At 43.8% G+C, this 26,293-nt stretch overlaps 1 protein-coding gene across 1 annotated transcript in view; it reads right to left on the minus strand.

Annotated features, from left to right (window-relative positions):
- Positions 1–881: 881 nt before the first annotated feature.
- Positions 882–26,293, minus strand: part of LTK (leukocyte receptor tyrosine kinase) — a 273,250-nt gene continuing 247,838 nt past the window's right edge. The window contains exons 20-29 of the mRNA XM_073586357.1: positions 24,079–24,265; positions 16,875–16,965; positions 12,601–12,665; positions 11,436–11,565; positions 9,018–9,115; positions 5,025–5,117; positions 4,584–4,685; positions 3,936–4,070; positions 3,184–3,274; positions 882–2,628 (exon numbers count right to left, since the gene is read on the minus strand). Of these exons, the coding sequence (XP_073442458.1) occupies positions 2,248–2,628; positions 3,184–3,274; positions 3,936–4,070; positions 4,584–4,685; positions 5,025–5,117; positions 9,018–9,115; positions 11,436–11,565; positions 12,601–12,665; positions 16,875–16,965; positions 24,079–24,265 (1,373 nt within the window). The 3' untranslated portion in view covers positions 882–2,247. The remainder of the gene's footprint in view (positions 2,629–3,183; positions 3,275–3,935; positions 4,071–4,583; positions 4,686–5,024; positions 5,118–9,017; positions 9,116–11,435; positions 11,566–12,600; positions 12,666–16,874; positions 16,966–24,078; positions 24,266–26,293) is intronic.

A 26,293-nucleotide genomic window follows, 5' to 3' on the forward strand; every position in this document is an offset into this window, starting at 1 on the left:
GGTATGTTCACAAGAAGATACCGAGTTTGGCTGTTGTGCCTGTTACAATTTTATTTTTGTAAGGAATTGCGTTTTCGTGTTTCCATTTACCACCAGATCATGCACAACTACTGTATGACCAAAGTTATGGCTGACCCTCCTTGGTCACACACCAGGACATCCTTATACAGTATGTTACCAGTATCATTTGATAACTGGGAACTTAGATTTCCAGAAAAAGATGCAAGGGGTCATCCATGGGTGCATTGCTATCAATCATTTAGGGTTTTTTTATGCCCCTGTACTACACTGCCATTGACTGCTGTGCGGCAGTCACTCATTTACGTATTTACAATGTGAAATATGTTTTTACATAAGTAGTGAAGTTGTGAAGGCGCTTGTCCCCCAATAAAAATAATATCTTTTTTGTAAAGATCCGTTGTACCAGTCCTGAAAAAACTAGTGTAGCAGCCATATGCAGAAGTGCACTGGGGGCGTGTCCATGCTGCCCAGGTGCACCGACACGCCCCCAGTGCATTTCCAGCCTGATTTGCATAAGTCTTCCCTAGATTTCTCATGACAGACACATCAGATCTCTACGAAAAGATAATTTTATTGGGGGACAAGAGCCTCTACAGCTTAACACTACAGCTATACATAAAAATGTGCTGACAGGTTCAATTCGAGTGTTAGAACCGATTTTACCCGTACGTTGGCACAAGAATCAGCCGCATCCACGCAGAAAATGAAAGGAGAAATGTATGAGACGGTTTTTACTGAAGCCTCCAGAAAGTCTTGTGGATACGCTATAAATGTTTAAGATAGGAGAACCCCTTTAAGAACCGACATTTCCCCAGTACATACAGTAATCGGTGCTGAATCAGACAAACACCACACAATAATCCGCATGTAAAGACAAATAACTTTATTATATTCTTTGCTAGGATAGTTCATTCTAACAATGTGATCAGCAGTCCATACTACTGGGCTTCATCGCCATGTGTCTTCCAATTTCCCATCCATTTAATCAAACAGTGACATTAACGGGAATCTTGTTAGCACAAAATGACTGTGCAAACCACGTGCCGGTTCTCAATCCACCCTTGGCGTGGCTGAGCAGTTCAGTGCACCCTCCCACTTACCTGTTTTCCATCTATCTCTGCCCTTTTCTGACTCATGTAAGCCTGAGCTGTCAATCAAGGAAGAAGAGGTGAGAAACAAGTACGTGCACTAAACTGTTCGGTCATGCCCAGGTGCATTGAGTGCTTGGTTTGAGAAGTCATTTTATGCTGATAGAGTCCCTGTTGCAAATAAACATTGGCACAACCTAAAAAAACCCAGTCGTGTTTCATCTGCAAATCCTATACCCTGAGCGCTAGCAATTCTAGAAACAACAAAAATATTATTTACCTGGATCCTCTTCTGCTCTTTTCCAAGTTGTCTGAGCTGTGAAAAAATACATATGGCAGCTCCAGTATAAAGAGTAGTACCTCCCCGCAAGTATGGCAGTGATGGGATGGGAGTACAAGCAGACGGGAGTGAAACAAAGTTTGTAAAAAAATATTGTTTCCTCCATAAGCGGCAGTAAGGATGCCGGAGGAACATTACCGAAGCCCTTGGTTAGAGCTTGCATTTACTCCAGATATCATGCTAAATAGTTCCTATAAGGATAAAAAGTTCCTCTACTTCTGTGCAGGTGGCAGCTGTGCAGAGATCATGAAGTGCCTTGCATATTTTACAGTGTCAGCAGGTTAGAGGGGCCTTGTCCGTTGGGGTGCCATGTTTAGGAGGCAGATTTGACTTGGGGGAAGATCTACTGTCCTATATATCAACCTTTCTATGGTATGTCCTCCTGGTAAGAAGCATAGTGAAGGTGAGACACCCACCCATCAGATATTTCTAGGAAATTATGCATTTTTACCAGCAAATTTTCTGTACAATTAAACCTTTCATATCACAATTACCCCCCTCCCCCAAAAAATAGGAATAAAAATATATATAATATGAGAAGTGAGGTCAAGGTCCAGGCTACTGACCTTGGCTAAAGTTTTGGCAACTCTCTGTACAAATGTAATTCACAGTGATCACTGGGAATGTCTGAGTGTCTCTTCCTCCATCCAACATGTGTGAACGTGGTGTGAGGGTGCAATGACATTTCTTTGGAAATGCTGAAAATTATTCTAACTTGTGGAGGAACAAGTCCCACAGTCCCAAGGTTCAATCCTGAGCTTCATATCCCAGCAGGTCCACTAGGACGGTGAAAGAAAGTCAGCAGGTGCTTTCCATCACCCAGGAACCGTACGTTGGGTTCCAAAGATCTTTAGATTTGTTTTTTAGTTTGTGGGACATTTGAGGTTTTGTCTCTGTTGTTGGGTTTGGCTGGACCCATGAACCTTCTGGGGTTTCTGTAACACATTGTAAGCCTGGTGATGAGATGTTCCAGCCCACGAGATTTTCAACCAGTAACTCTTGAGGAAGTTCTCCCAGTTTGTTTTCCATGGTCTGTGTGTCCAGCAAAGGAGGAAGAGACGTGTTTCCTACTAGGGGTGACATGCCGTTACAGCTGCTTGGTCGCATTATTGTGCTCCCCTCATCTTCTGGAGGTGGTCCGTTTTCTACCGGGAGCTCTGTATTGGTGACATCAGGATCCTGAAATATGGGAACACCGGTGATTAAATCTAATGCAACCCAGGGAATAAAACTTGACTGCCAAAGAGGTTACATGGACATACGTTCTAGCAGAAACTTTAAGAGAAGTGAGTCAGGTATCTTTTTACTTTACAAACTAAGTCAGCATGTTATTCAAATATTAAAAAAAAGAAAATATACTACCCCCACTGACACACTGGCTGCAAAGAGGAGACAACTTGGGAAACATGGGCAGTGAAATGAAAAACCAACGGGATTGGAGAAGAGTATATGATCTTTTTTATTTTTACACCACACCGGGCCAGTGTCAGGCACCGCGCCGTAAATTTTGTAGTGGCTTTGCCCGATACTGCAACTTAAATAAATTCACTGCAGAGAGAGAGGGGGCAACTCTGGTAGGTCCTATTCCATTTGCTATAGTATGGACAATTGCACCCCTTTTATTTTGCATGGGTTTTGATAAATCCTCTGCCTGTAAGTGGATGTCAGAAGACAAAATTAAATTTTGCTGACCATGAAAGCACACAAGTGGCTGTTTGCTGATTTTTTTTATACCTGCGTGCAGTAGCTTATTCTCTCCAGGATGGTAGAGAAGTTGGGCCGATGCTCTGGTGTGTGCTGCCAGCACTGTGTCATTATCCGATAGCTGAAATGAGAAGGGAATACAGATATTCACAAGCAAAGTGTATTTTCCGTCAACCATGCTGGGATTCATCTTATTTAAGAAAACTGGATTAATCTGAAATGATGCAAAGACCAAAAAGGTTTTTTTTAACCCTCAGAATGAATGGACATGTACAGTCGGGAGCAAATATGTCCACAAACACCGCACAATCATACATATACAGTATAACCCAAAATGTGCCAGACTAGATTTTCTGCATGGACAAAGTAATGGGTTCAGTACACGCAGAAACATAAATCATATATAAAAGTGTACAAACGAACCAAGTATAAAAAAGTATACATTTTATTAATCATTTATACTTTTTGATCCTTTGTTCTTGTGTACACTTTTCTATATGATTTATGCACAGTCATGAGCTACTTAGTAAATACGGATAGTTATGTTGAAGTCCATCATGTCCCACATAGTCACACTGAAATACGAATTTAAAAATGGGAACCCAATTTGCTAGAAAACTAAAAATCTTCTAAAGCCAATGAAACTATCTGGAATCCACATAGGAGATCCATCCAGAACTAGTGGTCCATACAATAGGACCCTCCAGTGGCTCCAGTTTTAGCTTCAAGGACATATGAACGTTACCTGATTAAGCCTATTATTTCTACAAGACTTAACTCACACAGGTCCAGGGCAATTTTTCGGAGGATCCATGCGACCACCACCTGTGACAAACTCCAGTACCTCTTGGTTAGTTTTACATGGGTACGGCATGTAACCTAATGAGAAGATCTCCCACAGTAACACACCAAAGGACCTACAAAAACAAAGAAAAAGAATAATGTGAAAGGCTTCCATTACGTTTCAAAGGGGACCTGTCCCCATTTCAAAAGTGGACAGTTTTTGCTTCAATTTTATTTCTGCTGCTCTCCTGTGTATTCTGTTTTTTTTTTAATTTAAATCCGCCATACGGTTCTAGAGATATAAACCTTTTTATTTAGTGCTGCATTTTATGGTCGTTACTAAGGAGGTGTGTCTCACAGAATCTTATGGGGCGTGTCTCACAGGATCCTCTGGGGTGGGTCTCAGAGGATCCTTAGGGGCGTGTTTTTAGTTTGCTCTGTATTATTACCCTGCAAGCATCGCTCCCTTAGTAAAGACCATGAAAGTTAGCACTAAATAAAAAGGCACATATCTCTGAACCAATACAATAAGAAAACAAACTAGCCGCTTTAAAGGGGTTGTCAGATTTGGACTAGACAACCCCTTTAAAAGATTACGGTAAATAAATCATAACCTGAAAGCTCCTCATATTGATATATTATATTACCATGTATCAGTCTTAGAAGTGAAGATTCCCTCTAGGAAAGCCTCAGGGGGCATCCACTTTACAGGCAGCATAGCTCTCCCTCCTTTACGGTAATAGCTTGCTCTGGAAAACAGGGCGAAATATAAATCAGTATATTTGCACCTTGCATCTGACACCAGTATAACATATAAAATAAACAAATCACAGCATGTTTCCCATCTTCCTGACACCAGTATTAACCAGTAATGAGAAAATGGACCATGAGTATAAGGATCATCATTGCATCCAGTGGAGATTCCCCTTTCTATTACTGCTAATTTACTTTTACCAACAATGTAAAATATATCCATATAATACCTCCACCAGGTCTCCTCTAACAACAGCATAGGAGAGACGTGGAGACACTGAGCCAGCGCTAGGGATTTAATGTATGGCTTCCTATGAAAACACTGTGGCACTTACCGGTAAATGTCTCGAGCCATTCCAAAGTCGCCTATTTTGGCCACACGTCCAGTACCAGAGAAGGTCAAAAGGCAATTTCTTGCTGCAATATCCCTAGTGAATAAAGGTGCTGACAAGGATTAACAAATTCCTTGTTGTACTCACTTTTTCCCTTACAATTCTAAACAACATATGTTTAAGGTGAAAGGGACAATTGCAACACATCTTATATAACATAGGTCCTTAAAGGGGTATTCTCAAGTTATTAAATTGCTTGAATTTGTAAGACGGCATGAAAATAAGCAAGTTTGCAATTGACTTACTTTTTCAATCTGCTGCCATTTCCCTGCAATGAGAGAGAGCTTTTATCTTTCATAGAGTACAGCTGGTTTCCACAGATCTCAACCGCTAGAGCCTGCCCAGACCCTGGCTCACTGTGCGCAGAAGCTACATTCCAGGAGAGGAGTTAATTCCTAATATCCCAGCTACCTTTCTCCAGCCCAATGATTTTTACACAGCAGTTAGATACCTCCCTCCCTCCTTTTCCCTCTTAGCTCCTAACAAGCTGTTATGAATACGATCAGAGAAAGCTTTGGTCCGCAGCCCCCAATGCCCCTCTTAGCCGCTCAGCCCTGTTCTTCCAAAACCAGCTTCTCCACCATGACAGAAGATCAGCTCTCCACCCTCCTGTCAAGATCACACCTCACCACTTGCACGTTTGACCCGATCCCGTCCCACCTCATCCCTAACTTTGCCACAGTTTTCATCCCAACCCTAACCCATCTCTTCAACCTTTCACTTACAAATGGTGTCTTTCCCTCATCCTTCAAACATGCCTCAATCATACCCATCCTCAAAAAGCCCTCCCTCGACCCATCCTCTGTGGCTATCGCCCGATATCTCTTCTCCCTTACGCCTCAAAACTACTGGAACAGCATGCATATCTTGAACTGTCCTGCCACCTCTCCTCCTGTTCCCTCTTTGACCGGTTACAATCTGGCTTCCGACAGCATCACTCAACTGAAACTGCCCTAACTAAAGTCACTAACGACCTACTAACCGCCAAGAGCAAGCGACACGACTCTGTCCTGCCTCTCCTGGACCTGTCTTCTGCCTTCGACATAGTGGACCATTCCCTCCTGCTATAGATTCTCTCATCTCTTGGCATCACAGACTTGGCCCTATCCTGGATCTCATCATACCTAACAGACCGAACATTTAGTGTCTCCCTCTCACACACCACCTCCTCACCTCACCCCCTGTCTGTCAGTGTTCCTCAAGGCTCAGTCCTAGGACCCCTACTCTTCTCCATCTACACCTTCGGCCTGGGACAGCTCATAGAATTGCATGGTTTGCAGTATCACCTCTACGCTGATGACATGCAGATCTACCTATCTGGACCTGACCTCACCTCCTTACTGACCAAAATCCCACAATGTCTGTCTGCTATTTCAGCCTTCTTTTCTGCTCGCTTTCTCAAACTGAACATGGACAAAACAGAATTCATCATCTTTCCCCCATCTCACTCTACCCCTCCACCATACCTATCCATCAATGTCAATGGCTGCTTGCTTTCCCCAGTCCCGCACGCTCGGTGCCTTGGGGTGATCCTCGACTCTGCGCTCTCTTTCAAACCACATATCCAAGCCCTCGCCTCCTGCCGCCTCAAACTCAAAAATATTTCCCGGATCCGCTCATTCCTCAACCACGAAACCACAAAAACATTAGTGCATGCTTTTATCATCTCCCGCCTCGACTACTGCAACCTCCTACTCTCTGGCCTCCCCTCTAGCACTCTGGCTTCGCTCCAGTCCATCCTACACTCTTCTGCTCAACTAATCCACCTGTCTCCCCGCTATTCCCCAGCCTCCCCCCTATGCCAGGCCTTTCACTGGCTTCCTATTACCCAGAGGCTCCAGTTCAAAACCCTAACCATGACATACAAAGCCATCCACAACCTGTCTCCTCCATACATCTGTGACATGGTCTCCTGGTACTTAACCACACGCAACTTTCGATCCTCTCAAGATCTCCTTCTCTACTCCCCCTCATCTCTTCTTCCCACAACCGCATACAAGACTTCTCCTGTGCTTCCCCCATATTATGGAACTCTCTGCCGCAACACATCAGACTCTCACCAACAAAAGAAAGCTTCAAGAAGAACCTGAAGACCAACCTGTTCCGACAAGCCTACAGCCTGCAATGACCCTCAGTCTACTGAACCACCGCACAAAAAGCTCTACCCTCTCCTAGCGTATCCTCACCCATCCCTGTAGACTGTGAGCCCTTGCGGGCAGGGTCCTATCTCTTTCTGTACTTATGTGTCCCTTGTCTTGCACATGTTTATTGTACTTGGCTATATTTCCCCTTTTCACATGTAAAGCGCCATGGAATAAATGGCGCTATATAAATGTATAATAATAATAATTCTTTCAAAATCAGCAGCCCATAGCATTGGCTTCTTCCAAAGCAGTTCTCTTAATCATGGTTCTCACTGTCCAGAGATGTGTGCTTGCTGTGCCCTGCTAAATCTACTGTATATGTCAAAATAGTGATAACAGTGTAGCCTGAGCACAAACCAGTGATATCTGAATGTGTTACAGCAGAACTTGTGCTGAGCTTCATACTGTAGTTCTACTAATCCTGCAGCTCTGCCACTCACCAGAACTGTCACTCAAGGAGGAGAGCCGCCCTGCCATAAACCAAGAAGTAAGGAAACTGTACTGCTCTGAGCTGCTCAAGAGGCAGCTTGAGAATACACCTTTAAAGGGGTTTACAGTTAAAAAATTTAAGTTATACAACTTACTATTATGCTTTAATTATCAAAGGTGCTCTCATCTTCAGATATCTGGTCCCAGCAGGTATACTTCTAGCTTGTGTTTGATAAATGACAGCATTTCCTCTGTTAGCACAGCATCAGTCTTGTGGGAGAAGGGGGCTGGCTGACTGGCATATTTCAGTAGCTGAGCTACAGTTGATGTGTAGACAGAGAAGGGGGCTGGTTTTCTAATTGAGATGAGCCAAACAGCCATCCATCAAGTCGATTTGTTGGGATCCATTCGAGTGAATATCTGAAGATCGGGCATCATTCATAACTGAAGCATATTAGATAATTATTTTTGCTATTTTACTTTTTTTTTTACTTTATTTTTTCATTAGGCACATTTAAGTTAATTTTTTAAACAGGATGGTCTCTTTAAAGGGATTATCTGGCGCTGTCCAGAGCCGGTTCTGCATTAAAAAGTGAGCGGTGCCAATGACATTACAATCCCACACACCTCTAGAGACATTCACAACCATCAGGTATCCTGCACGTCTCTTATTGTACTGAATAGGACATGTGCACGGTACCTGCCAATAGTGCTTGTGTCTTGGGAGTTGTGTGGGGTCGTAAGATCATTGGCGCTGCTCACGTCCAATGCAGAAGTGAATGGATGGTATCGAATAACCCCTTTAACCATGTGTGTCTGGGTCTTGACCCACCCTAGACTCCTTCCTGATTATTTGCCACATCTAAACTTGTAAAAAATAAAAAAAAATAATCTCCTATCACTCTTTGCCCCCAGCGACAGATATCCAGCCTGACTCTCCTCTAGCAGTACCGATCTTTAATTCCGTGTGTAGTGGTAAGTGACCCCTGCAGTCAATCAATGGATGCAGCATGCATGTGCCATACTAGTGGCATCATGGCTCCCATTACTCAGTGGTGATGCCAGTAGTGCGGCACATGCATGCTGCAGCAGTTGAGTGACTGCAGGGGTCATATAGCACTACACACGGAAATAAAGATCGGTAGTGCTGCAGGAGGGTCAACGGTAAATTGCCTGGGCAGATATGATTTTGATATTTTACAGTATTGTCAATCGCTTTACGACAGTTTTACTAGTTTGCTAACCCCTATAAGCGACGAGTTGGCGCAACAATGACCGTAAAGCGCTGTGGAATTAATGGCGCTATATAAGTGAGTAAAATACATAAATAAATAGTAGAAGGAAATGTTATCTCACTACATACCTGTGAATGAAATGGTTCTCCTCTAGGTATTTGCACCCACAGGCGATATCTCTGGCCATATTCAGCAGGTCTGTCATTGTTAGGGACGATGGTTGATTCTGATAAAAGACAAAAAAACAGAATGACATTAAAATCTATGTAAAAGGCGACATCACCCGAATACATTACTGCAGCTAGGGTGCATGCACACACTTCATTTTTTCATGTTTTTCTTGTACAGTTTTTCTTATCTTTTCAGGGCAATATGTGGGAATTTGCCTCAGAGCAATTTGTAGCTTTGGCCAGTAGCCGCATCGACATGTTCATCACATATTATGGCAAGTTCAAGCTGAATTTCCACTCTTGAAAAATGCATGGTTTTTTTTCTGCCCCCTTTATTCTCTTGGAGGGTTGGATTTGGTGCGGGTTATTCACAGTATTGCTTTATCTAGATTTCACCTATAAGTCAGTTTTTATTAGAATTTAAAGGGGCTTTCCATGTTTTCATTTTTATTTATCCATAAGCTTAACATGACTGAACTCCTGGTGTTTCCTCCCTCTACTAATGTACCTACACCCGACATTGCCATTTCTGTGTGTGGTTCCACTATTACTCCCCAGCAACAGGCCCGCTGTCTTGGGGTCATACTTGATTCCGAGCTTTCCTTTGCCCCCCACATTCGATCACTGGCTCGCTCTTGTCATCTGCACCTCAAAAACATTTCTAGAATTCGACCTTTTCTTACTTTTGACTCTGCAAAAACTCTTACTGTTTCTCTTATTCATTCTCGTCTCGACTATTGTAACTCTCTTCTAATCGGTCTCCCTCTTACCAAACTCTCCCCTCTCCAATCTGTCTTGAATGCTGCAGCCAGGATCATATTCCTCACCAATCGTTACACCGATGCCTCTACCTTGTGCCAGTCATTACACTGGCTACCCATCCACTCCAGAATTCAGTATAAACTTATTACCCTCACCCACAAAGCCCTCCATGGCTCAGCACCACCCTACATCTCCTCCCTCGTTTCAGTATACCACCCTACCTGCGCCCTCCGTTCTGCTGATGACCTGAGGTTAGCATCCTCAATAGTCAGAACCTCCCACTCCCGTCTCTAAGACTTTACACGTGCCGCGCCAATTCTTTGGAATGCACTTCCCAGGTCAATACGACTAGTCCCCAATCCCAACAAATTTAAGCGTGCTCTAAAAACGCATTTATTCAGACTGGCCTATCGCCTCAACACATTAACCTAATCTATCCCTGTGTGGCACAGCCAAAAGTTTTACCATAACCAGATTTCCCGCATCATGTTCCCACATGCTTTATGCATCCATTAGCCCTCTGTGTCTGTACTGTCACACACTTAACATTATGGCTGGTCCATACAATCAGGGAAATTGTTACCACCCACCTTTCGTGTCTACCTCTTTCCTCATAGACTGTAAGCTTGCGAGCAGGGCCCTCACTCCTCTTGTTATTTGTTATAATCTACTGTATGTGATGATTGTTATGCTGTAATGTCTATTGTCTGTACAAATCCCCTCTGAAATGTAAAGTGCTGCGGAATATGTCGGCGCTATAAAAATAAAATTTATTATTATTATATTATTATTAACATCACAACAACAGCACATGAAACACAGCAGCCAATCATTAGGCTGAAAAGTCTAGTACTATTAATGTCAGCATCACGGCTGAGACCAGTGTTGGGCTGCAGCGATCACATACTGTAGTTGTGAAGTCACCCCAGCAGCCGTGTCAACAAAGCCCGGAGCAGCGACGGAGAAGCAACGCTGGATCATCAGAGGGAATGTAAAGCTGTTTATGTTGACACCAAAATCAACGATTATGTTCACAATTTGTTTTTTTAACTCTTTTATATAGTGCCACCATATTCCGCAGCATTTTACAGACATAGTCATCACTGTCCCCATTGGGGCTCACAATCTAAATTCCCTATCAGTATGTCTTTGGAGAGTGGGATGAAGCCGGAGAACCCGGAGGAAACCCACACAAACAGGGGGAGAACATACAAACTCCTTGCAGATGTTGTCCTTGCTGAGATTCAAACCCAGGACCCCAGCAAACCACTAAGCCACCGTGCTACCATGGAGCCACTGTGGAGTTGTACCCACTTGACCGCCACCCTATTCATTGTCAATAGGACTGTTGGAGAAAGCTGAATGCATCGCTCAGCTTTCTCCAGAAGTCCCATAGACAATGAATGGAGAGGAGGTCAAGCACGCACACGTCCACTCCATTGCTGAAAATCCCATATTTGGGATCATAGGGGGTTCCAGTGGTTGGACCCCAAGTGATCAGTAATGTATCCCCTGTTTTTTTGGGAATAACCCTATAAGCAATCAATACCATGCTATTGTCTCATTCATACTTTTCTGTAGATTAAATAAAAGTCAGTGTTAGTGTGCACTCACCACGAGGGGCCGGTTTTGCCTGAGGAAGGTCTTCATATCTCCGCCAGACATCAGCTCCAGCAGGATGAAGCGTGGCAGAGTCTGCAGGCTCACTCCAATACAGCGCACAATATTCTGGTGACTGAATTTACTGTGGGCAGACAACAGGAGAAAGCCAGGAGTGTTAGGTCTGCTTCCCAGACACCATGAGACTATTCTACAAAATATGTACATGGTGAAATTGCACGAACTAATCTCAGAGTAGTTATACAGTTATTTAGCCACTAGGTGGCGCTCAGTATCCAGTATGAAACAATGAAATTAGGTTCTGAGAATGGGAAGTCACAGATTCAATGTTTTACCTAAGGAGGTATATCCTTAGGTAACACATTAATAATAATAATAATAATAATAATCTTTATTTTTATATAGCGCTAACATATTCCGCAGCGCTTTACAGTTTGCACACATTATCATCACTGTCCCCGATGAGTCTCACAATCTAAATACCCTATCAGTAAGTCTTTGGAATGTGGGAGGAAACCGGAGTACATTGCCCAATATATGTCTTATCTCAGGCCCACAGTGTTGCCTGCCCCATCTACAGATGGGCATGTTAACTGCTTCCCTGTAAGGCTCTGTTCACATGTCCAGTAGTTATTGCAGTTTTTGGATCCATTTTAGGATGACAAAAAAGCGGAAATAAAATGATCCGGTAAAGGATCCATTCATTTGAATGGAGGCAGAAATGTCCTAAATGTTTGACTGCAATTCAATTTGTAGCTGGATCAAAAAATGATCTGCATAACTTTTCTTTCCGGCCCAAAAAATATGATACCAACTGGACCAGTTTTTTATTTTTTATTTATTTTTTTTAGCATGGATGTCTATAAAAAAATGGCTTAAACGGATGGTCATCAGTTCTGTCATCCGGTAATGGATCCGGATTTTAATCCCAAAACACAATGACATCTGTAATAAAAATGGATCTGTTACCAACAAAACAGAAGCTGATGAAAAATGAAGCTACAGACTGTAATGGATCCATTTTTTTTATTTTTTTTATATAATGGACCAGTTGCAAACAGATGAAAACTGGACATGTGAACCGGGGCCAAGAGAACCATCCTGTCCACCCGGAAGGCCGCTGTGTCCATTATTCAGTATATCTAGAGTTGTGTGATACCTGATTATCAGTGCTTCCATAAGAAAGTCCATTTCATCCTGCTCAGAGCAGATTTCTGGCAGAGTCTAGAAAAAGAAGAATATATTATGTGTGTACAGTGCCTTACTAGATTGAGAGAATGAGCGTGCAGAAAAAAAACAACTTCTATTATCTTTTGTATTAATCTTGCAGATAATGGGCAAAATAATTATCCTTCCTATTCAGCTGTAATAGGATCTGGTCTGGGATCTTTTATCAATATAGGAGGTCTGTAATTAATTTAGGTGGTTTGATAAAAAGTTGATATTAATGGGAATCTGTTACCAGGTTTATGCTTCGCTATCTGAGATCAGCATCATGTAGAGACAGAGACATTGATTCCAGCGATGTATCACTTACTGTTCTCCTTGCTGTAGTTTTGACAAAACTGCTCTTTTATCTGCTGCTGCTCTGCTACTTTTCTCACTGATGAGTTCTGTATAACTGAGTCGCCCCTCACACCCAGGGCAGCGGGGTACCCGGTACCGGGCCGGTGTCAGGGGGATGTGTCACACTAGCGGTGACCCGGTCCGTGGCCCTGGGCGCCCAATATCAATGGCGGTGATGTCAATAGTGTTATAGCTTAGTTGAATAGTTCGTGACGCCACCCGTGGTGTTTGGCAAGTAAGATGTTGAGCCAACGCTGCATGCAGATCCACTGGGACTGATGGTGTGGTGCAGCAAAGATGGTGTAGCCCCCCACAGGTGGAGCTGTAGTCCCAGGGCAGTGTGGATGCAATGGATGAGGAGAGGCGCAGAATGGTATAGATGCTGGTACCCAGATGTAGCGGTGCTGAAGGTGTTAGCGACGAATGAATGGAGGACACCAGGGCTTGTAGTTTCAAAGCTTTACTCACAGTTCGTAGTACCCACTGGTGCCCGCCTCCGTGCCATGTCCTCCGGGGTAGAGACTCAATCAACCTCCCAGGCAAGTCAGGGTTCTCCTCTCCAACACTCCGCCAACATGTGCCTTTCCTGAACGACTCCTCTATTGCGCCTTTTAATGTGAAGAGCTCCAGTACTGTAGTTCTCTGGAATTCCTCCTGTCAGATGTTCCTAGAACCTTACTTGTATGACAGACAGCTGTAGCCTCTATCGGGAACTCCTCTCAGAGTCCTGGCTCGCAAATCGGTTGCTGTTGTGTCCCAAGTCTTGGTTGGGAGTAGTGCATTTACAGCCAACTACTCCACCGGTGTCTGCTGCAGAACCATAAGTGTCCATACAACCTCGGGGACCGGGCCCCGGCCTTGCACTGAGAACCTATAGGCAGGGTACTCTCTCAACCCACAACTCCTCTCTGTTCTCCTACTCCTTCGTTCTGCGTTGTTCCTTCTCTCTCTCTTATGGAAGCTGAGGTTGAAGGTCTACGTCCTTCTCTTTCTCTTCTCTTTCCCGTGCCAGCTGGCTCACATCACTGAGGCAGCTGCAGCACTCTCTTTCTAAACTGAACTCAAACCTGAATTTCAGAACTGAACTTCTCTGGGACTCACCCCAGACTGACCTTCTGTCAGACTGACCTACTATTCTCTACTTTCCACTTCTTTTATACTAACTCCACCCACCTCCCAGCACATCTTGTGTTACGAAGCAGGGTTCCACGAAGGGTGCTCTGCTACCCCCAGCCTGAAGCTGCTAGGTGGACCTACTGAACTATTCTGTGTGTGGGATGCAGGTGTTGGCAACTTACCTAGTTGGTGGGGCACTACACCTTAGGAGAAGGTGCAGTAACTCTGTGGCGACTGAGCCTCAGGGGCGCCACATAACCTCATCCACACCACTGGCTAGCAGCCAATCAGTGGTATGGGTGGGATTATGCAGAACTCATCAGTGAAAAGGCTAACAGAGAAGCAGCAGATAAAGCAGGTATTTTAACAAACTGCAGTAAGCAGACCAGTAAGTGATACATCGCTGGAATCAGGGTCTCTGTCCCTACATCATGCTGCTCTCAAGAATAAACCTTATGACAAAATCCCTTTAATATAGGCATCTGAGATCTGAAATGATTGTAGGGATATAGCATCTAATTCTGCTATGGGTTGAGTAGGACTCTAGGTTCTCACTGTAGTGTTCCAGGAATCCCTGTGTCATGTTCTGTACTTCACGCCTGACACCAGTCTTAGCTCAATATATCAGTTTTGACCATAGGCTTCCTTCATTAAAGGTTCACGCAGGCATTGGAAGCCCCGTTTGCACACTCTGTCGCAGATTGCTTATCATTCAAAACACCGATCGGGTATTGTGGATTTTTTTGACTTACTATGAGCGATGGTTGCATCATCAGTAGAATAATCTAACATGGTCAATGTGATCTGAGGTGCTCTTTTTACCTCTGATGTTTGACTAACAATTGATCATACGTTGGCCCATTTTTGTATGATGTCTACACTACTCATGCCTCGGTAGCCTCCAGTGGGTCAACTAGAAAATGCTGCTAGAGTTAAAGAGATAGATGATAGATAGAGATGAGGAGGGATGAGGCAATTAGTGGCCCCCAGGGCCCAAAGATAAGGAGGCCCCAAAGACCCTAAGATAAGAAGGTCCCAGGGACCCAAAGAAAAAGAGGCTTCCAAGATTCAAAGATAACGAGGTCCCCAAGACCCAAAGATAAGGAGGCCTCATTACCCAAAGATAAGAAGGCCCCCCAGGACCCAAAGATAAGGAGGCCCCCAAGAGCCAAAGATAAGGATGACCCTAAGATCCAAAGAAAGTCCCCAGGACCCAAAGATAAGGAGATCCCCAAGACCAAAAGAAAAGGAGGTCTCCAAGACCCAAAGATAAGGAGACCCCCATGACCCAAAGATAAGGAGGCCCCCCAGGACCCAAAGATAAGGAGGTCCCAAAGACCTAAAAATAAGGAGGCCCCCAAGACCCAAAGATAAGGAGGCCCCTAAGACTCAAAGATAAGGAGGCACCCAGGACCCAAACATAAGGAGGTCCCAAGGACCGAAAAATAAGGAGGCCCCCAAGACCCAAAGATAAGGAGGCCTTGGACATCACCCTTCCTTCTCTACTAGTTAGAGTCATTTTCACGTCTCACATCCTGACCGGCAGAGCAGCTCTTCATTATCAGTGACCGTCACAACCATTAGCTTTATACATTTTACTGAACACATCCTAACCCAATTTGTGTTTCAGTAAATCCACACCCTTGTTCTGCCAGTAGGAAACAAGCTTTGATGGCCATTACTGGAAGGCAGATGTTTTTCCGGACAGACCCTGAAGTCACCTCATCCAGTTCACTGACCTTCTCTATATAAAGATTATTTGTTCTACACAGGCCAATTAAGTGTCACATGAAGAGGGTCTGACTAGAGGGGGACCGAGGCATGTGACATGATAAAATCCCTGAAATTCAGCCATGATTTAGAGATTCAAACAGTTATCTCATCTACTAAACTCCAAGGCCGGATGTAAATGTAAATTAATGCAAAAAAATGAAGGGATTCAGTCACCCCCCCAAAATGCATGTTACATTAGCTGTACAGTTATATAGGTGACTTAGTCCCTATGAAAAGCATACCAGCTCTGCATATTTTAAGAGTACATGGACTGAGAACATTACTTAAAATGCAAATGAGAATGCTTCGGTACACGGTAGGGGAAGTACCCAAAATGCTGACTGAGGGGCGTAAAGGAAGGAAAGCCCCTCATTTGTATTTGAATTAAAAGTACATTTTCACAGGCACTGATCCACTAAAATGTACAGTGCTTTTATGATTGTTATACGGGCTAGGTCTCCACTATCACTGTACAGCTTGTTCAATAGGCATTTTGGGGGGTGATAGACTTCCGTTACATATTTTGTGCTGTATATAGTAATATACATAATGGGATAAAAAAAATCACTTACAAGACGTCTGCTGTGCCCGGACCGTGTCAAATTCACCATATGTTATAGTGTACAGCATGTGAATAGCCTTGTGATGTCTGAATTGAATTTTTACTGCAGATCTTTTACCAGAACGACTGCTGGAAAGTAGTGACGTCAATAGAGAACAGGGGGCTACATAGAAAAGATCAATAATAGACCCCATTGAGGTTTATTTTGATATCACTACACCGAGCACCATGACAGGAGGTCATGCAAGGAAAATATAGAAGAACATGTTGGCTCATTAAAGGGATTGTCCGGTGTAAGAAGTTATCACCTACCCACTGGAGAGGTGATAACTTAATGATCGTGGGGGTCTGACCATAGGGACTTGCCCTGATCGACAGAGTATGTATGAGGTTTAAGTACAACAATTTATACTTACCTTGATAGCTACTTGCTGAGGATTGGGGTCTCCAGAAATGCCAACCACAAGTCCTTCATAAACTTCACCAAAGGCACCATGGCCAAGGGCCCTAGTGAGAAGAAATAAAAACAAAGTTAGATCTGAAATATGTAAAAGGGAGAATTATTTATAGCATAGGATTGTCTGTGGACAGGTACAAGTCACAGCTCTGATAACTGCTGTGTATCTGTGCATCCATCCCTTGAATAGGGCAGCTTTAGATCCACTGGATACAATGAAAGTTTCAATTAAATGACAGCAAGTAGAGATCTTAAAATCCCTGAAGTATTAAGACAGAGAGTAGGAAAATTATATATTTTTCACTAGAGTTGAGCTGTCATGATCCCAGTGCAGGTTTTTGAGCTGCATGTCAGGGGTTAATGTCTGGAGCTCAGTGCAGGTTTTGACCTGCACACCTGGGGTTAATGATTGTGGCCTCTCTATGGTTCTGGGAGAGCTTCTTAAACCCCTGGGAAGCTCCAATCTCTGTCAGTTATACTTTTGCCTTTGGCCGAGTGTGGTGACCTCTGTGTACCAGTGCGTTGTTATAGCTTGTTTATATGGTTCTGACCCGGTTCTGTTCCCCGTTGTGAGTTTGCCTGTTGATTCTGTACTTCACTACCCTCCCTGTGTATGACTCATCTCCCTGCTCGCCCCTCTTGTACCTTGCAGCTATCTCTGTGTATAACTCATTAGCTACGTCCTGACTATCCTCCCTGTCTATGCCCCTTGGTAACTTTGTCTTGCAGTTACCCTGCTAGGAGTTCTCCTGCAGCTCCTAGCTCTCTGGAGTTTAGGCCACGCCCCCAGCAGTCACATGCTTCAGGTCCTGCTGTTCTGAAGTACGCACCTACTCGGCTGCTGCCCGCTCCACAGGTATCTTTGAGCACAGTTCGCTTTACTCAGGACATGCACACTGGCTCAGTGAGCAAGTGCAGTGTGGTGTTCCTGACATTGTAATTGACCGTGAACTTTTTTTTTTCTCTCTCCTCACTTCTGCAGCATGGACACAATGCATGCCTTATCTGAGCAGGTGAAATGCTTGACTCAGTCGCTGCAGAAGCTAAGTTTGGAACACCAAGCTCTGACCCAGTCCCAGGGGCAGGTTGCGGACTCAGTTCAGGGGGTGCTTTCCGCAGGCTTTCAGCAGGTGGGGAATAGAGATGTCATTTTAGTTCCACCCGAATCCCCGGTTAAATTGCCAGATACGTTTTCTGGTAACAAAGATGAATTCAGAGCATTTAAGGAGGGCTGTAAGCTCTTTTTCTCTTTGAGACCCCACTCCTCTGGGGATGAGAAACAGAGGGTGGGGGTGGTTATGTCCCTGCTTAGGGGGTCCCCACAAGCTTGGGCATTTTCGCTTTCCTCTTCAGCCCCTGAGAGAATGTCTGTGGATGCGTTTTTTGAAGCCTTAGGGCTTATTTATGATGAGCCTGATAGACTGCGTTTGGCTGACGACAAGGTGATGAGTGTCTGTCAGGGGGAGCACTCGGCCGAGTGGTTCTGTACTGAATTCAGACGTTGGGCAGCCGAGATTTCTTGGAGTGTTGCCGCCCTTCGGGGGCTGTTCCGTAGAGGCCTGTGTGAATGTCTGAAAGATGCCCTGGCACTCCATCCTCCACCTGACTCCCTGGAGGATGCCATGACCCAAGAAGTTCATATGGATCGCAGACTGCGGGCTAGAGGCATTATGCAACTGGAAACACCATTATTCTTCAGTGGAGATGAGACCCGGACTCTTCCTGTGGCTATGGAGGTGAGCGCTGTCACCGGTGAGGAAAAGGAAAGAAGACGCCACCGGGAGAAGCAGTTGTGCTTCTATTGTGGGGAATCTGGACACTGGAAGAAGGACTGCCCCTCCTGTCCATGATCCTCCAAGATGGCGGGAAACGACTAGGTCTGGGTAGTAGTCGAGGAGGCTACCCAGACCTTCAGGTACAATTTTCCTCACGTGCAAAAATGGTGCTGCAGGTGGAACTGGAACTTGGTAATGGTCCGGTTCAAACTACTGCTTTTGTTGACTGCGGTTCTGCCGTGAACCTGACTGATACAAAAATTATGACTCTTAATAAGATAGGGACAGTCAGGCTTCAGGATCCTGTTAAACTTGTGGCAATTGACTCGTCCCCTCTTACCCAGGACGGTATCTGTTGCAGGTCTGAACTTTTTTCTCTACGTGGGTTCCACTAATGTGGAAAAACTAAGTTGTCTTGTGCTAGATAACTTGCCTGCAGGACTGGTACTGGGGATGCCTTGGCTTCAACGCCATAATCCTACCATTGATTGGGTGACAGGGGAGATCACTCAATGGGGATGTAAAGATAAATGTGGTAACCTGGGACATCTTGTTAACGCTGTTAAATCCGCATCTGTGTCGTCTGACGGTCTTTCGAAGACGTTTTTTCCGAAAGTGAGGATGAGGCGCTGCCACCACATAGACCCTATGATTGTGCCATTGATTTAGTACCCGGAGCCAAGATACCTAAGGCTCGATTGTTCAATTTGTCCGGGCCTGAGCGCCAAGCCATGAAGGAGTACATAGCTGAGAGTCTCCGCAAAGGGCATATCAGGCCTTCTGTGTCACCTGTGGCAGCAGGATTCTTCTTTGTGAAGAAGAAAGATGGTGGTTTGCGGCCTTGCCTCGACTTTCGGGAACACTTACCCGCTTCCCCTCATCCCAGACTTATGTAACCAATTAGTTGGGGCCCAATAGTTCTCCAAGTTAGATCTCTGGGGGGCCTACAAACTGATAAGGGTTCGGGAAGGGGACGAGTGGAAAACTGCGCTCCTCACATCAGAAGGACTCTTTGAAGACCTGGTAATGCCGTTTGGGTTAACTAATGCACCCGTTATTTTCCAGAATTTCATCAATGTTGTGTTTTCTGACCTGATAGGCCATTTTGTTATTATTTATTTGGGTGACATTTTGGTGTATTCCCCGGACAGCCAATCTCACTTGCAACATCTACAGACAGTTCTCCAGAGACTCAGGGAGAACCAATTGTTCGCTAAATTGGAAAAATGTTAATTTTTTGTACAGGAACTGTCTTTTTTGGGGTTGATTGTGTCCTGTGAGGGGTTTCGTATGGATCCTAAGAAGGTGCTGGCGATCGCTGACTGGGTTCAGCCTCGAAATCTCAAGGGGCTCCAGCGCTTCTTAGGATTTGCGAACTATTATCAGAGATTCATTAAAGGTTTCTCACAAGTGGTTAAACCACTCACGGATCTTACCCAAAAGGGCACGGATGTAAAAAATTGGTCTGTACTCGCTAAGGAGTCCTTCTCAGCTATTAAGAAATGTTTCAAGTCTGCCCCAGTGTTGGTACAACCAGACCCGTCCAAACCATTCATTGTGGAGGTGGATGCTTCTGAAGTGGGGGTGGGGACTGTGCTGTCCCAGGGTCCGGCCACCGTTACCAATCTCAAACCCTGTGCCTTCTTCTCCAAGAAGTTCTCTTCAGCCGAGAGAAACTATGATATAGGCAATAGAGAACTTGCGGTCAAGCTGGCGTTTGAGGAATGGAGGCACTTTTTGGAAGGGGCGGCTCACCCTATCACTGTTGTCATGGATCACAAAAATTTGGCATACCTTGAATCTGCTAAGAGGCTTACTCCGAGACAAGCCCGTTGGTCTCTTTTTTTTCACGATTTCAATGGTCCATTACTTTTCGACCAGGGTCCAAAAATGTTAAAGCGGATGCCCTGTCCAGAAGTTTTGACCCGGAGTCTCCGCCCGAGCAGTTATCCTCCATTCTTCCCCCAGGGGTGGTAGTGGCGGGGGTCTCATCTGAGTTGGAACAAGAAATTCTAAGGGCTCAGGCCGTAGCTCCGGCAACCAGGCCAGGGGATAAATTGTTTGTTCCAGATTTATTGCGGCCTAGACTTCTGCAGGAGTTTCATGAGTAGGTTGAGTGCTCATCCAGGTATCACGGCCACTCGAGAGGCAGTAGCCAGGGGTTTTTGATGGCCTTCACTAAGGTCCGATGTCAAGAAATTTGTTTCTGCTTGTGGTGTGTGTGTGCCCGTTCCAAAAGCTTGCATAACCAGCTGGCTGGGGAACTCATACCTTTACCGGTTCCTGATAGGCCATGGACTCATCTTTCCATGGATTTTATTACCGGCCTTCCACCTTCCACCATTCATCCACTCAATGCCGACTTTTATTCCCCATTGACTTGCATTGGGGTCGGGTTTCGGACGAAACTCCAACTTTTTTTGCCCTAGTCGGACCAGTTTCATCTGAAACAAATTTTGTTGCATGAAACCCGATCCGACCAAAGTCGCTCAACTCTATTTTTCACTGTTGGATGAAAAAAAAATATGTTAATGCCCCTTTATCCCTTTTCATGACATATGACATACTAACTGAGCTGCCAAGGCAAGTGGCAGCTGTTTTACACAGCCAGCACCTACCTTTAACAGCAGCAATTGGATGTAGCTTCAGTCACTTCTGTTTAATCACTTAAAGTGAATCTGTCATGAGGTAAACTACATGCATTGTCATGTTGGCATTGTTACACTGATTAAAATGATGTCAGGGGTGAAGAAATACGTCTTGTGGTTCTTGTGTAATGAAGGTTAGAAATTTTCTGTTAAATGAGATGCCTGTGCTCCGTGGTTATCTTTCTGCTCTAAGCCAGAGAAACCAAGGAAAGAGCTGGCCACAGGCCGCCCCAGATCACAAACACGTTCCTGATCATAGAGACAGTCAGCCAGTCAGAAAGCGAGAAAGCCATCCAGCCAGATAGGAGAGAGAGACAGCCAAAGAGAGAGACAGACAGAGAGAGCCAGCGAGAGACAGCCAGAGAGAGAAACAATCAAAGAGAGAGAGTCAGCCAGTGAGAGAGACAGTCAGCGAGAGAGCGCCAAAGAGAGAGAGACAGTCTTAGAGACAGCCAGCGAGACAGCCAGAGAGAAAGCCAAACAGCCAGCCAGAGATAGAGAAACATTCAAAAAGACAGCGACAGCCAGCGAGAGTGCGACAACCAGTGAGAGAGCGCCAAAGTGAGAGAGAGACAGCCAGCGACAGAGAGACAGCCAGCAAGAGAGAGAGACAGCCATCCAGAGAAAGCCATCCAAAGAGAGAGCCAGCCAATGAGAGATAGCGACAGACAGCTAGAGAGACAGCCAGAAAGAGACAGCTAGTCAAAGAGAGACTCTCTGTCTCTCTCTCCCTCTAGCTGTGTCTCTCTTTCTCTGGCTGTCTGTTTGTCTCTATGATATGGATCATGTTTGTGCTTCGGGGCGGCCTGTGGGCAGGTCTTTCCTTGATCTTTTATTGGTTTCACTGGCTTAGAGCAGGAAACTAAGACTCTGCTTACAGTCTTGCCCCAGAACACGTGCATATCATTAACTGAAAACTTCTAACACTGATTACACAAGAACCACAAGACGGATTTCTTCACCCCAGGTATCATTTTAATGAGTGTAATGGCCCCGTTACACATAATGATTTCCCAGCGATCCCACCAACCATCCGACATGGATGGGATCGCTGGGACATCGTTAGGCTGATCACTGGTGAGCTGTCACATAGACAGCCCCTCCAGTGATCAGGACCAGCGAGCAAGCTGGTTTCTAATGTAAACATCGGGTATCCAGGAGTCGCGGCTCTTGGATACTCGCTGTTTACCTTGGAAACCGGCGTACACGGCGCAAGCGTTCAAAAAATGGCCCAGGCCGATCGAGCACGATCAGCGATACCCTGCAGGGGGGCCGGTCGCTGATCCCCGTCACACACAGCGATCTTTGTGACGGGGCCTTAACAGTGCAAACCTGACAGTGTCTGTAGGTTACTTAGCAAAATCCTGCTGACAGGTTCACTTTAAATGCCATTGTAAATCCTTGGCAGTGGGATGTAAGCAGCTTTGCACTGGTGGGCCATCCATTACAACGCCCATCACCTCCTTTCCCTTTCCCAGTGATGCATTTGCGGGGTGCCAGTGGTTTGTCATGCCGACTAGGGGCCTTCTGAAGGTCACTGTTGCCTCCATCTTTGTATTTCCATGAAGCAAAGCCTGTGGCCAAGCTTCATAGGAGATTGTGATTTTTTTACTGTATGCTGCAATACTGTATCACGTCCTGGGATAGAGACTAAATACAGTAAATAGGTGACAAGAAATAAAAAGTAAAAAAAAAGTTTGATGTATGAAAACCGAAAATAATTAACCCATATGGTAAAAGGCGTAAAGAATAAATAAACATTCAAAAGCCCAAATTGCCATTTTCAGCCACTACACCGCTCTCCAAAAATGTATTAAAAAGGCGAAAAAACATCATAAATAACCCAAAATGGTACCAGTAAAAACGTCAACTCGCCACACACCTAACAAGCCCTTACACAGCTCTATTGATGGTAAATTAAAATAGTTATGGGTCTCAAAATATGGCAATAAAAAAACTTTTTTTTTTTTTTGACTACCAAATTATATTGAGAAAATAAAGTTTAGTAAGGTTTAGTATCGCCATAATCGCAATGACCTGAAGAATCACGTTGACCGATTATTTTTACCCTGCAATGAACGTCGTAAAAAAAACAAACACACCAAAAAACAATTTTTTTTCCAACATTTCAATCCGCTTGGTTTTTTTTTCTTCCAAAGGCAAAGAAAATATATCACATCAGCTCACCTTGTCCAGGTATTGTTCAATCTAATAAAGGTGTGGTGCACGGACAGAGACCATGGTGCGACTCCCAGGTTGGAAAGGACTATAAAAACATTTATAGGTAAGTATTAAAATATCAAAAGGGAAAAATAAAAATAAACACACTAGGCATACGCTTGAGCACTAAGGCTCTCAGTGCTCGAAACGCGTAGGTTTATTGTGTAATTTTTGCCTATTGATAATTTAATACTTACTAATAATGCTAATAATGTTTTTATAGTCCATTTTAGTTACAGGATGTTTTCCTGCCTTCTACCTGATCTTTTTTTTCCCACGTTTGTCAGCAAGTTATATGTTAAAATGAACTGTGCCATTCAAAACTACAACTTGTCAAGCCCTAATACGGCTCAAAAATAAAAAGTTATGGCTTTTAGAAGAAGGGGAGGTAAAAAAAAAAAAAGGGGGAGTGCAAAAATGAAAAATCCCCTAGGGGATTTGGATTTTTGGTCTTAGCACAAGTTTTAACTTGGCATCATTAATCCAGAGTTGTTGATGACCAGGTGTAGTCCTGTCGTACCTGAGCAAGGTGATATTTTTCCGAGGAACTTCCTTCAGTTCGCTTAAGCCGGCTCCTTTCCCAGCAAAGCAATAGTTGGGGTTGTAGTCCGTCATGATGATGGAACTGCGGATCTTGCTTAGCTTGTACTCAGTGCTCTGTAGCCTCACCCGGGCGCCCTCCAGCTGCTTCTTCTTACGGTGGTAAACTGAGGCAAGAAAACAGGGAAGATACCAAACTAAGACAGTGCAAAAGTCCATGGAAATGACAATTCAATATGGCTTACAAGATATTACGCAAAAGTATTAACCCCCCCAATATTTTAACAATAATTCTTCATGTACTGATGACCCAGACCAGGTTCCATTTGTAAAATTGTCCTGTTAATATGATTCTTCAGGTCGGTATGATTATAGCGATACCAAACTTTTTATCATTTTTTTATTTGGTGAAAAAAAATGTGGAAAATTAAAAAAAATAGTTTCTTTATTTTCGGAGATCTATAACATTTTCATTTTTCTGTCGCTGAGGCTTGTTTTCTAAAGAAAAAAAAAAAAGCAAGCATACAGTTTTGATACAAGTTTGGGGTACTTACAATGTTTTGATTTTTTTTTAGGGCATTTTTGTTGTGTTATTGTTGCGACCAAAAAAAAGAAAATTGTAAATCTGTTATTTTTATTTATTTTTTCTCATTATGACATTTATTGATCTGGTTGATTAATTTTATATTTTGATTAAATTGGACTTTTACTGACGCAATACCAAATATATATACGGTATATATATATTTAATTTCTTTATTTCTAAATGGGGGTGATTCAAGTTTTTATATATATTTTTTATTTTTTCCATATTTAAGATTTTTTTTCATTTTTACTCTACATTTTTAGTCCTTTTAGGTAACTTGAACCTTCGATCGCTTATCGCTTATACTATATACAGAGATGCCACAGCTCACTCCCCTTGAAAAAGCACGTGGGTGAAACGCGCGTCGGGGCGTTTGCGATGGTGTTTGTGACTTGGCATCTCACACTATGGGTAAGCACTGAGCTTGAATATTGCCACGCGTGTGGCCTTACTGGTCTATCCTTGCAATACAATAGAGATACATTTCTGAAATGTCTGTTTGCAACTACGGTATATGATTATTAGATGATCTGAATTTGGGTCTGACGTGGCACCATTGCCTTATATTACATTTTTGACTCACCACCACTGCATTTTTTTGTATACTTGGTATATCTTCTTTGTTAAAAACCTCATGCATATGTCCTTTCTTATTTTTTGTGATATATGGTTATAAATTTATATTCAATAAACCTTTTTGATATTATTTTCTGGTGTGAGTACAGTAGGTTATGGATACTTTGTATTCATCTTTAGGTTAGAGATGCTACAGTATTGCAGTATATAGTGAAAAAGACGTTCTCCTATGAAGTCCGCCCACGGGCCCTCAGCAGCCATGGTTGGAAGTCCGGCTAGTTTCTTTTGTCTCATCTTGGTTCTTCAATCAGCAACAACTCTGCATTTGCAACGCAACGTCCAAACATCATGTAAGACACTGAAGTTTCCGTGTGATTCTGAAATACTCATCTCCTATTTACATGGACATCGTCCCTAATTTTTAGCATTAATGTTTAATTGATTTTCACCTGGAGTGATACGTGATGGATCTCTTGTGCCAGCGAAGCTACATTTCAATTCAGTAATGAATAAAGGAAATGCTCTGGAATCCATGCGATGAAACTTACAGAGTAAATGTCAGGAACAATCGGTGGGGAATACAGAAAACAATCAATGAGCTCTGCTCACTGTCAATATCACCAGCCAGTATACATCTATACGTGTGTGAGGGGGAGCCTCTCACAGCTAGCAAGATCTATCATAACAAAAGCACCATTCATCTAGCCTCTCACCACTCACTAGTGATGTATTAGTACATTATCCGATTCCTACATTTGTCATCACATTCATCAACTCTAAAGCAACTTCTCTCTGGTATAAGAACCGGAGGAAATGCTTAAAGAGTAACCGCCGTTTTCATTTTTACTTCATAAATCAATAGCACATGCGAAAGTAAGAAATTGTATAATATATCTTAGAGAAATCAGCTTCTTTCTCCTCCTGGACTCATCTTTCACTCTCAGTTCACAGGTAAAATTTGTATTCAGTGAATACAGACTTTCCCCATTACTGAGATAGGAGATGACTGTTGGTGCTCATAAAAGTCTATGGC

Source organism: Dendrobates tinctorius, unplaced genomic scaffold, assembly GCF_039654945.1.
Source record: "Dendrobates tinctorius isolate UK_male_01 unplaced genomic scaffold, ASM3965494v1 ptg000010l, whole genome shotgun sequence".
NCBI classification, from domain to species: Eukaryota; Metazoa; Chordata; class Amphibia; order Anura; family Dendrobatidae; genus Dendrobates; species Dendrobates tinctorius.